This window comes from Malus domestica, chromosome 15 (assembly GCF_042453785.1).
Source record: "Malus domestica chromosome 15, GDT2T_hap1".
Lineage (NCBI taxonomy): Eukaryota > Viridiplantae > Streptophyta > Magnoliopsida > Rosales > Rosaceae > Malus > Malus domestica.
Genome location: NC_091675.1, coordinates 14,158,376 through 14,170,794, shown reverse-complemented (window position 1 = coordinate 14,170,794; position 12,419 = coordinate 14,158,376). Strand labels below are relative to the sequence as shown.

Below are 12,419 nucleotides of genomic sequence, written 5' to 3'. Positions count from 1 at the left end.
TTCCTGCTGAAAGTAGATTTAGATAATCAATTATTGGATAGAATGGAATAGAATCTGACAATTTCGTATTCCTGTTCAAAGCTTAATTATTGGTTATACTGAGGACTGAGGTTGATCTCCAAGACTCCTTGTGGCACATTTTAAAGCATATACTAAATGAGGTGGACTTTATATAGTAACTAGCTGGTATATAATAATTTTCTGTGTGCATGTGCATATATATATATATAGTACATAAATCTTTCACCTTTAAGTTTGCATTTAGATAATTTTCATATAAATTAGAATCAAACTCAAATTGTCCCGTCACGGTAGAAGGCCTAACTAGCTGATGTAATAACTCGTATTCCTTTCTTGAACATATTATCTATACACGCATTATATCATGTCCTGTATGGTATGAAGTATGACATTTCCTGGCATAAATGTTTTAGAAGTTAATACTAATGGAATCAAAGAAACACCTTTCGGGACATTTAAATCCTTAACATGAATTATCATCACATAACACATATACAACATCTGAGAGAGGCTTTTAAGTATGCATGCGCACAGAGCATAGGAAAAGTTCAGCCTTGGGGTTGGTAGAAATTTCTGTGAAAAAAATAGTGGTCCTTAACTAGTAACAACTAGGGTTTTGTTTTTTCACAGTAAAGTTATTTCCAAAGGCTAGTGAAAAATATAAGATAGGCTATTTGTGGGATCAACCTTTTGTGCCCATGTGAAACCCATTAAAGAACCGGTATACATGCCAACTATATATTATCTATAATTGAAGAGATTTTAAAGATGATAGAGGAATTAAGAATTAATGTTAAAGAAATTTTAAACAAGTTTAGTAAAAATCGATTTCTTCATTAGGAGATAATAATAGCCCTTGATCAGTAAGATTATGCATGCATAGAGAAAACGTTGCCCGGCCCGCACCTTTCCAACTACATAGTTATTTATAATCTATGTAGTTATAAGTACAATCATAATGGACAATTTAAGAGAGATTTTTTCTTGCAACCGAAGTAAAATTTTAATTACATTATTCATTCAACAAATACTTGCTATGTGCATAAAAATGAACTGCTCGTCTGATAGATGTTTACTTTATGATAGATTGTGAATAAGACATGAGACCAATTGAGGAGTTTCATCAGTTTCTGAGATTTAGTCTATCTTCAACCCAGATATCAATCAATTTCAAGCTACAAGTTGCGCTGTAGGGTATGCAGACAACTTAACAACTTACAACAGAGACTACGAAAACCCAAAGCATTACATGGATTTCAGCAAAGGGCCAATTGGGGCAGTGCTTTACGACCTCGGTTTCTGTATCCTACACAATAGGGTAATGCAATGCAATTTTAATCGTAAAACGGGAAAGAAAAAGAGAATGGGGGAATATTCCTTTATTTTTGCGCCAGACAAAAGGGATATTCAGAGGAGATGATATGGGGGAATATCATGACAGGTGTTACCAGGAGAATCTCTTTCTTTTCCTTTTTTTTTTTTTCTTTCCTTTCATTTGCTTTGCTTTCCTTTGGAAAACCCTAAACAAAAACAAAACAAAGAAATTAACAGAGAGAGAGATAGAATCTGCAGAAAAGGTTAGGCTTGGAGGCTTATACAAGAAGACTGATTTTAGAAAGCGATCAACCATCATTATTTGCACCTCTCTATCTATCTTTGTCTTTGTAACAGATAAAAGAGAATTCGATGCAATGCTCTATTAAGTCCTCTCTCTCTCTCTCTCCCCCCCAGCCTTGATCATTTTATAGTGGAAAAGGTATCTGCCTCTCTTATTGCTAGATTAGGTCTTTGCCTGATAATTCATGGACCTGCATTTGGACTGACCATTCTTCATTTTTTTAGTTGCATGCCAAGCCATACAGCATCCAGATTATTGATAATAAAAAAGCTAATAAAATAGTGTACAAAGTTCATATGATGGATTGAAGAAAGCCTAGAAAGGGCATGCATTATATGCATATGCAGTATCAATACTGATAAAAGCTTGTTGTGACCTGTGAGGTGGAGCGACTCAATCAGTATGTAATTTTTTTTTTATTAATTATAGAAACTTAGCTAGATTACTCTTATGAAATAACATACATACATACATACACATATATATATATATATATATATTAGTATTCTTTATTGGTATGCGTTATGATGAATAAAGTTATATTCACACTCATTTTTACCTTCCGCACTTTTTTATTAATTTTTGTCTATTGATATTTTTCAATTCTTTCATTTTGATGGCCGAAAATTGAGAGGGTGTGTGAGAGGTATAAATAAATTTATGGATAACATCACCCAATGATGTACAATGCATTAATCTTGAGGGTTTAGTGGTTTCTCTCCGTTTTCCACTCGTACTTAAAAGGTTAGAATACCCTTTTTCACAAGTTGTAATCCATTCTCAGCGGTTGAGTGATAATTTTTTTTCAGACATCCTTATATTAAAACATGTACACAGTCGAATTAAGAATTTAAAATTTAGGGTGCAGATACAATAATATTCTAGAGTACTGTACAATTTTGCTAATTAAAATAGCTAGGTAATTGGAGTCCTTACATATCCATTCATGTGATTGCCTGTGTCAAAGTTACAAGCTCCATATATATCAAGGGGATTACTTCTAGATCTTATCCAATTATTTTATTTAATTTTGTGCTACAGCCTTCAAATATATTTTTGTTGGTACAAATATCCCTTAAATATATATTCATTTCATTCAAAGGCGAATCCGGATTAATTGTTATGGAGGTTCAGAACCCTAAAAAATTCCCCTAATTTTTATAAGAATCTTCTTACCTTCCAACCCACTTCATTAAAGTGAGTAGCAGAAGAAGATTCTCATCTCTTAGAGGCTCCCTTATTATTCTTTTGGAGTGGTAATGGTTTTCCAATTCCCTTTAAGCTTTGTGGGTTTTGTTCCCTTAATTTAGAGACGTAGAATTGGAACGAAGATATTCCTTTTCCTTAGAGGCAAAATATTATATTCTTTTAACATGAATGTTTCATCTTTTTATTAGATATTCCCCTCCCCCCCCCTCTCTCTCTCTCTCTCTCTCTGAATGCACTCAATTTCACGGCAATTATGCAACTTTTGAAACCAAAAAGAAAGTTGCATGCAATTGCAGCATGGTGCATGGAATATTGATACTAATCTCATTTGAATATGTCCTCTTTTTCCCTCATCTTTCGATCTTTACTCATGCAGCTCATATTCCAATTCGGTGGTAAAAACAATAATATATATGGATCATGGATGTGGATGATATATATAGTATATGCTAGCTCCTCTCCGAAGACCTTTTTTCTTCATTCTTTCATTTTTAATATTTAATGATCATAGAATCATGAATACATAAAATTATTGAGGTAATGCTAGGGAGTCTAAATTTATAGATAAAATGTTGAAAACTAAATGGCATGAAAGTAGAAGATTGGTTTATTACTTAAGCGTTAATAAACGTGCTCATTCATATTGGTGACATATCATTTAATTTCCAAATTTTGTCTCAAAATTTAGTTTCCCTACCATTACTTTTTTATGTAAATGATAGAATACTTGGTAAGGCTACCCTCTAAAGTACGAGAAATTTTTCATTGTGATCGGAACACGGGTGGTACACCACGTGTTTATATATAAGTGGTGAGAATCTTTATTTTTTAAGTTATAAAGTTGTTAACACATATATCATACCATTTATATAGTGACACGTGATGTACTACATAAACTAGTCATCTTGAAAAATCTCTCCTGAAGTACTACTTGGCCGTACGCGTGTCCAACATCTCCAATCTGCTGCTGCTTTAAAATTTTGTGTGGTGTGAGAGCTTTTCCCTGGCTAGACTTTCGATGTGATACCTGATACGTACATCACAACCATGGAATCCTACATTCTTTTTGACCCTTTAATTGTGGATTTGCTAGGTTATTTTTTTCGTAACATTTGCTAACTATGCTCTTTCATCACATTTCTTACAACAATGTGTATAAGACAAACTTTCTCCAAATAGTGGCACTCCCAAACATATCTATATCATGTACATTTGATTTATTTGAGGTTGATTTGTCAATTCTATTATGTTATTTAAGAGTTATCTTATATTGAAAAGGAAAATTTTGCCTTACCAATTCAAATAATTGCTAACCTCTCTCTCAAATTATTAATTAATTTTAGGTTGAATGCTCACATTCTAATAGTGTACAGTTATTAGAATTAGAGTATTAAACCGATTTTAATTTTTTAAGCCCTAATACAAGGTAATTCTTCAATTTGCAGTAGATACCTAGATTTGAACCATTCCATTCCATGGTCAGCATGTCACATATCACAATGGAAACGAAGAACTAATTTTTGTAGGATAAGTTTGAATATTAATACACGTACAAGGTTTAATATATATCTTAATTTTGGTTGAGTAGAGAATAATAAGTTCATAGCAGAGTACGATTCGAAGGACCAAACAAAAGTAAGGGAAATAATTACTAAAAAAGAGAAAGGGTGAAAAAAAGTTAGAGCAGTAAGAAGAATCATCTTTTATTTTCGTGAATTTGAAATCGTACAGAAGAGAGAGAGAGAGAGAGAGAGAGAGAGAGTATCAAGTCACTTAGCATATGACCCTGTACTGTCAGACACCTTGATTCCTTCTTCCACACCCACAGCCAAAGACCAGTAGAGAGAGAGAGAGAGAGAAGACTCATTTTTTAGCTTTTCTTCATTTGCCTTTGTTCTTTGCAAGAAGTTACCATCCCTCTTTATCCCCCTCTTTGCTTTATTTTTCTTTTCCTCTCCCTCTCTCTCTAAAATCTCTTCAACAAGAGCACTTTATTCCCTTGAACTCACCCTAAAAAGAAGACGATCCTACCACGATCCTCCTTGTGTTCAGAAACCAACACCCCCTCCCTTTATCTCTCTCTCTCTCTCTCTCTCTCTAACCTTGTTTTGAAAAACTTCTCCATCCTATCTAGAATTTTTAGAAAGAGCCAAAGACCTTCTTTTGCTCTTGTTTGTTCCCACATAACCCTATTCTTGTTTTTGCTTGAATATCAACATTTTCTTATAAAAACAGTGGTGAGTTTTCTGATAAAATTATAACATTTAAGTCAAAATGGCATCGTCACCTTCGGAGCTGAGCCTGGACTGCAAGCCCCACAGCTACTCCATGCTCCTCAAATCCTTTGGGGACCTGCAGGCGTCTCATCTCCACGACCAGTCTCAGACTCAGAAGCTTGAAGAGTTCCTCTCCCGCCTTGAAGAAGAACGTCTCAAAATCGACGCTTTCAAGCGCGAGCTTCCTCTTTCCATGCAACTCCTCACCACTGGTATGCATCTAGCTAGATAGCTTTCCACCATTCGACTAGGTCTCAAGGTTCATGTTCTTTTAACTTCCTTCAAGTTTTAATTAATTTAATAGGTCTAGTTCCCATTCCCAACCCTTTTTCTTTATCCCTTTTTCATTTATAGAAGGGAGAGCTATCCCAAAGTAGCCACTTACATAATATGAATATCCAACATATTTTCTAAAGAACTAAAGCAACCACAATTCAAGGAAGTGATTTCTGCGCTCCCGTTATCTCCTATACTAAACTTCTCCCTTTAATTTTAATCTTAGGAATGAATAAAACACAATAGAATCAATGGACAAAAACAATTGAAACTCAATTTAGCCCAAAAAAATAATAATACTAATTAGAGAATTGATTTTGTTTGTTTTTCTTTTTAAAGCTGTGGAGGCTTCAAGGCAGCAGCTACAGGCATATAGAACAAACAATATTCAAGGCCAAAACAGGCCCGTGCTTGAAGAGTTCATACCCCTAAAGCATTCAAACTCTGAAGGCTCAGAAATTCCTACCAACGCTACTTCTGATAAGGCAAACTGGATGACCTCCGCCCAACTTTGGAGCCAAGCAACTGATCATAACCCTAATGCAACGTCTAAACCCCAATCCACCATAACAACGGGCCCTAAAGAAACAGATATCGGATTCCGCGTCAGCCCCAAACTAGGGTTAGAAACCAAGCAGCACAGATCCTACGGTGGAGGAGCTTTCCTTCCGTTTTCAAAAGACCGCAGCCCTACTTTGCGGCCTCTTCCGGAACTCGCTCTCGCCTCTCCAGAAAACAATAAATCAGAGATAGTATTGGAGGACAAGACTAATCATCATGAGAATGGAAATATTAATTCATCATCAGCTGCAGGGAATTGTAATGAACAAGGTAAATTATTAGGAGCTGGTGGAATTAATAATAGCTCGGAGGGACAAAATGGACAAACAACAACTACAGCCGGCGCCGGCGCCACCACCACCCCAACTCAAACCCATAGAAAGGCACGGAGGTGTTGGTCTCCGGACTTGCACCGCAGATTCGTCAATGCCCTTCAAATGCTTGGTGGTTCTCAAGGTAATCACCTAACCCTAGCTACCTGCTAATTAATAGCTCAATCATTATTTGTTATAACTTCTGGTCAATTTGAATCTTATTTACGTACGTACGTTTTGTTTGTTATGGTCAAATTTGCAGTGGCGACCCCAAAACAGATCAGAGAGCTGATGAAGGTTGACGGTTTGACCAATGATGAAGTTAAAAGTCATCTGCAGGTACAAAATATGTGTCCAATTATTCTTGCTCTTTTCTTGATCCCTGCAGGCAAAGATGCAGGCACGAAAAACCTATGCCTGCCTACCCTTTGTCCTATTTACGAGTATATTGCCGGTTCAATTGAACTTGGATTACGCCATCGATTTTGTTATGAACTACTACAAACAACCAATTTTCGCCCTTCAGTCATATTTTCTGGCATTTCAGATAACTTTTTGTTACTAATGTCGCATGTCAATAAATAAAAAGTAACAAACGATCATAAGAAGAAAACACTTAATGATGATATCTTTTGTTTTTCTGTTAATTTTTTTTTTCTATTTAAACACCACCACCCATCTAATTTCACCTCACTAATTAAGTTTGGTTTTGTTTTAGTTTTTAATTGTGTTAAAAGACAAAAGAGGACAATTACTTGAACTTGAGATACAATGCCATCTACACCCTAAAAACCCTAATCTTTTCTCAAACAAAAAGAACTTCTATCATTCATCTTGTATCGGGAAAGAAGAGGTGTGGCTTTTATTTTTCTTTTGAGTTTTGAGAAGCAGGAAAGCGCAATAGATAGTCGACATGTTTGTAAAAAAAAAAAAAAAAGAATTACGCAGGACATTTTTTTCTTAACGTTTTTGGCAAATCAATTTGGGGAAGAACATCAATTTAGTTTTATAGGTTTTGTGAACTGTTAAAATCTCAAGTACCAACATAAAAGGTTTAATTAAGGAGAAATGGACTGTGAAGTACGACGTGCAGAAGGAAAATCCGCGATATACTCGTATCTTAATTAATTACCATATCCTTTTTTCTCTGTTTTCTTTCTTAATTGTTAATTTTGTTATATTATTGTGAAAATTACAGAAGTACAGGCTCCACACAAGGCGACCGAGCCCAAGCCCCCATGCAGGCGGAGGACCAACGCCGCAGCTAGTAGTGTTAGGCGGCATCTGGGTGCCGCCGGAGTACGCCACTGCAGCCCACAACGGTTCTGCGGCTCTTTACAGCCCGCACCCGGCCTCCCATGCACCACCGCACTACTGCGCCACCCCAATGCCACAAGACTTCTACGCCACGCAGCAGCAGCAGCAGCTGCACCACCACACTCTCCAACACCAGCTCCACGTGTACCGGACGTCCACCGCCTCCCACACCCAGAGCTCCCCGGAATCCGACGGCCGTGGGGCGGGAGACAGGTCAGAGAGCATTGAGGACGGAAAGTCGGAGAGCGGCAGCTGGAAGGGGACTGAGAGTGGTGATCATGTTAATATGAACGGTGGAGATCAGAGAAACGGAGGGTTGACTGCACGGCGGTCGGAAGACGGTGAGGACAGTAACGGAAGTCAGATCACGCTCAAGTTCTGACCTTTTGATGATACGAGGGTTACTTAATTAATCATAGGGTAATTAGAGAAAGATTAGGGCTTCCCATTTGTATGTTATATGCGCTAATCATGTGTAATTTCTAATATTTATCGTTATTTATGATGTGATAGATGTGCCCATCGGATTAGGGTTAGAGAGTATAGATGGGTAAAAAGGTCATAATGGGAAAAGTGAGCGTTTGTTTTATTTTCCCCTTTTCCTTTTTCTTTTGTAGATTGGATTCTATTGAAGGAATACTTCACATCTATCTCTATTCACTCTTTTTATATTCGTACTTCCTTCTAAAAATGTGCTTTCCCTTTTCCACATGAATTATATAGGACAAGGAGGTTCTTGAATTAATAATTCAAACAAATTCAAAATATAAATAGACAAATTGGGAGTGTATTCAATTGGGAATTTGAGAGATTTAAATGGATTTATAAATTCATGGATTTTTATGGAGTGCAATTGATTTGTAGAGATTTCATGTAAAATTTTGATTTAATTCCCTCAAAATCTTATGGGGAGGGGTGAGATTTGTGTATATTTAAAATACACTACGAAATCTCTCTAATTTCCTCTAATTCCTCAATTTTTTCAAATTCTTTAAAATCAAATTCTATTGAATACAGCTGAAATGTTATAAATTTCTTTAAAATCCTAATTAAATACACATTGAATTTCAGATAATCACTTAAAACATTAATTGAATACACCTAGATTCATTAAAAGAATTAAATTCCTTCAAAATTCTAATTGAATACATGGGGTAAATCAGAATAAGTTACTAAGTTTAGTGTTCAAAATATTCCCAAATAACCAACCATAAAGAATATTGTCATGCTAAAATCAAATTGGACCATGCATGAAATAGAAGGATTAACTTTTCGCTCCAAATAACCAAACCATGTTTTGTGGTGGTGTTGTAACCCACGAAGAAACTAGAAAGAAGAGGCACCGAAAGTGCTTGTGTGTGTGTGTGTGATTGCCTGCCTGACTCCGACTTCTTTCCACCGTGATGGTCTCTCAAAGTCCTCAATAAAAACACGTAACAGCCACCTTATTACTCAGCCTTTTTCTTTCTGTTCCCTTGCTTTATACAACTCAGAGGAAGACGGTTACTACATGTTACCATTTGCGCCATCTTTCGATCTTCGGCGTTAAAAGGTGTATATTCGACACCTGGGCAAAAATTCGATAATGAAGAGCTTTCGTGGAGCTAGATAAGTATCAGCAGATAATAAACTGCTCAAGTGGAAATGCATACCACTAGACGAAAGTATTGTACAACACAAGACCAAGCTACCAGCTTATCGGAAACCATGATGGATGTTATACGTCTCTCAGATACAATAAGCTGAGTCTCCACTTTCAGGTAAATATCTACAAATGCTTCATAATCCTCCCCATCCAAACAGAAGGAGAAAAACAATATACTTTGTTACTTGTTACTCTTCTTCCAGATTTCAACACGATGCACATCATGCATTGCCAATCGTCAAGATTTCATCCCTCAAGCAAACTTCATCGCTACTATGTTCCAACATTCCTGTATCAACAAGCAACTGCAAGCAAAATGGTTTACATGTTAATTTCTATCACAACATTTATCCCACCACAATCTAACAGTGCAGAATGTAGAGGTAAAAGTTTTCCACTTGGTACATATATTAGAATAGACTTTTGAGGTAAAACGAGGGTGTGAAGATCTTAAAAAGAGCAAACTTTGGGGTTTGCACTTGACAAAAGTGTTAATGTGTCAACGCCAATGAAATTGGATAACTTCGTTACGGCAGAATGAATAGTCAAATCAGATCGAGAATAAAGACGGACACAATGCAAGCTGATTTGACTTCAATTGAAGGATATAACTGAAGAAATATGTTCTTTCTCATTTCCAAAATTTCATATGGTTCATTTGTTTAGTCTTTTTTTATTTATTAGATTATTTACTCCTTTTCAAGCATTGATAAAATGGAAATGTATCCGCATTGTTTTCCTGTACAACTGTACAAATTTCAGAGGAACGAAGACACCAACCTGGAGCTCGTGTTCATAGCTTTTAAGTTTTTCAGTGTAATCTTTTACTTGCGTAAAGGATTTATGTAGCTGCAAATAATTTAAACAACGTGCATTAGCTCCAATTAATGTCCACTTGTCAAAGTTGAGTTTACTGACAACCAATCTTAGCGATTAAAAATACCTTGGTTAGCTTCATCTTCTGGTGTGAAGAGTTCTTCTTTGCATTTATCAAGGCATCCTCCAATTTCTGCATGAACAGATTTTCAGTATGACATGCACCAAGTTTAGCATGTAAAACCAAAAGACTTGCACTAAAACTTACATTCAGATTAAAGTCAAAGATTGCACGAGATAAAAAATGACCCTTAAACAATAAGAAAAAGTACCTTAGATTTCTTCTGTAAATCCAAAACAAGCTTTTCTTTCTCCTCTATGCTCTCCTCCATCAGAATAGTCTGACATCATGCAATAAAACTTAGTCTCCTATATTGCAGACCAAGATTTCGGGCATTTGAAAGTATGCTGAACTACCATAAAATGTGCCTCTTGCGTATTGACATCTAAAGGACTATTGGATGCCGCCTTAGGTATTTGTGAAATAATCGGGCAAATAAAGGTAAATTCTTATGGAGAGACAAACCTCATTTTTAATTTCTTCAACCCTTCGCATGGATCTGTGAAGCTGTTCTTTTACCTAATGTTTTTAATAGAACAAATGAAAACAAAAAATCACTTTGGTTAAGATGACACAAACTTACAAATGCATGGCAATCTCTTAGCAAGAAAAGCTAAAAAAAAGCTGAACTTGCCTGAACATTGTAATCATCACTTGGATGAGATATGAGGTCCCGACTTTGTCGGCCAACAGTATTTGAACTGCAGAAAAGAAACCAAAACATAATGAAGAAAGGTCTAGTCCTTATAGGAGCACTAAAAGTCTGTTTAATTGAACTTGTGTGATCATCTCCCAAGAAACACGATTGCAACTCAACTGATAACATGGTACTACAATGATAACCAACAATTACAAATAAGGAAGGGTATCTTACCCGTTCCATCTCCTTGACTGGTCATCTCCATCCTTGTCGCCTGTGCTATCAAGGCTTTTGGTTTTGTCCATATCCCTATCCCTATCAGACTCCAAAGATCGGTCTCTTTCCCTACCCTGATTACGGTTCCTGCTCTGTCCTTGGTCGCTATCTACCGCAACTCTATCCTGATCAAGATCTATATCCAAAACATGGTCCCTTACGTGATCATAATCGCGTTCACCCTCATACCGTCTATCCCTTTCTTCACCAACATCCTCAGGGGACCTGTCACGGTCACGCTCCCTGGACTGATCAGTGTACCTATCCTTATACCGGTCCCTATCCCGACTAAAATCCCTCTCATGGTGTCTACTTCTATCCCAATTTCTCCCCCTCTCGGCATTCCGCCGGAAATTCTCCCTCTCTCTCCCAAAACTCAATCTTCCACCTCTACTCCTCACTTCATTTACTCTGATCACTCTTCCATCAACAGTCTAAACACACAAGAGAAAGAGCACACAAATTTCACTCAAGAACATAAGATAATAAACCAATCACAGAAACCCTAACCGCATAGATGTTCAATCAAATGGAAGAAGAAAGCAAAATTTACATACCCTGCCATCCATCTCATTGATGGCGAGAATTGCCGACCGAGGATTCCTGAAAGTGACAAAGCCATAGCATTTTCCTCGAGTCGCCGCGTCGTTGATAATCTGCAGATTGAAGAAGAAGAAGAAGCAGATGAGGGGAAGAAAATCCCAAATGCTTAAGAACCCTACGAAGTGAAAATGGCGGCAAATGGATGAAGGAGGAGGAGGGAGCTGACCTTAACGGCAATGACGTTACCGTACAGCTCGAAGACTCTGCGGACGGTTTCCTCGGTGGCGTCGTACGGAAGGCCTCCGATGTAGACGGAGCTCTCGTCGTCTATCGTCATCTCTCTCAGGACTTTCAAGTTTCAGTTCTCAATTCTTTTCTTTCAGTGGAGCTCTTGGAAGATGACATGTCGTTTGGGCCTTGGATCCGGAGGACACTCACTACTTTGGGCCTGCCCATTCAAAATTGTGGACTCAAAACCCTGCTCCAAATTGGGCTTGAGCCCCGTTATTTTTATGAAAATTTTGTAGCGTGTTTAGTTACTTGGAATGAGAGAAGACGTAAACCCGGAGATTGTGCTCATATGTCAACGATCAATCAGTTCAACCAGCATGCGGTGTTCACTTTTGTGAAAAAACCACTCCATGAATTTAGTCCAAGAAAATAGGCATCCACATCACGGAAAATTCATTGTGGGGGCCCAAATGTCGATGGCTCGTAATGTGACTCTAAAATCCAATCTCCTCATCTACCTGTTTGTTTTTCAAGCATCGAATTACAAACCGCAAT

The 12,419-nt window shown here is 37.1% G+C and overlaps 2 protein-coding genes across 2 annotated transcripts; one reads left to right on the top strand and one right to left on the bottom strand.

Moving 5' to 3' along the window:
- Nucleotides 1–4,892: 4,892 nt before the first annotated feature.
- Nucleotides 4,893–8,266, top strand: LOC103400468 (myb family transcription factor EFM-like). The gene is made up of 4 exons (XM_008339120.4): nt 4,893–5,336; nt 5,740–6,417; nt 6,538–6,614; nt 7,474–8,266. The coding sequence occupies exons 1-4, from the start codon at nt 5,123–5,125 to the stop codon at nt 7,972–7,974; spliced, it is 1,470 nt and encodes a 489-aa protein (XP_008337342.3). The 5' UTR covers nt 4,893–5,122; the 3' UTR covers nt 7,975–8,266.
- Nucleotides 8,267–9,205: 939 nt separating this feature from the next.
- Nucleotides 9,206–12,419, bottom strand: LOC103400469 (uncharacterized). Its single transcript, XM_008339121.4, has 9 exons — nt 11,860–12,419; nt 11,648–11,746; nt 11,049–11,524; nt 10,809–10,875; nt 10,640–10,693; nt 10,386–10,454; nt 10,181–10,246; nt 10,018–10,086; nt 9,206–9,542 (listed from the first exon to the last, which is right to left on the bottom strand). The coding sequence occupies exons 1-9, from the start codon at nt 11,968–11,970 to the stop codon at nt 9,459–9,461; spliced, it is 1,095 nt and encodes a 364-aa protein (XP_008337343.3). The 5' UTR covers nt 11,971–12,419; the 3' UTR covers nt 9,206–9,458.

Coding starts and splice junctions, on each gene's coding strand:
- LOC103400469 (XM_008339121.4), bottom strand. CDS start 11,970: ATGACGATAGACGACGAGAGCTCCGTCTACATCGGAGGCCTTCCGTAC. Junction 10,876..11,048: donor CAGTCAAGGAGATGGAACGG/GTAAGATACCCT, acceptor TCTTTTCTGCAG/TTCAAATACTGTTGGCCGAC. Junction 10,455..10,639: donor TTGAAGAAATTAAAAATGAG/GTTTGTCTCTCC, acceptor GCATGATGTCAG/ACTATTCTGATGGAGGAGAG.
- LOC103400468 (XM_008339120.4), top strand. CDS start 5,123: ATGGCATCGTCACCTTCGGAGCTGAGCCTGGACTGCAAGCCCCACAGC. Junction 6,418..6,537: donor AATGCTTGGTGGTTCTCAAG/GTAATCACCTAA, acceptor TCAAATTTGCAG/TGGCGACCCCAAAACAGATC. Junction 6,615..7,473: donor AAGTTAAAAGTCATCTGCAG/GTACAAAATATG, acceptor TGAAAATTACAG/AAGTACAGGCTCCACACAAG.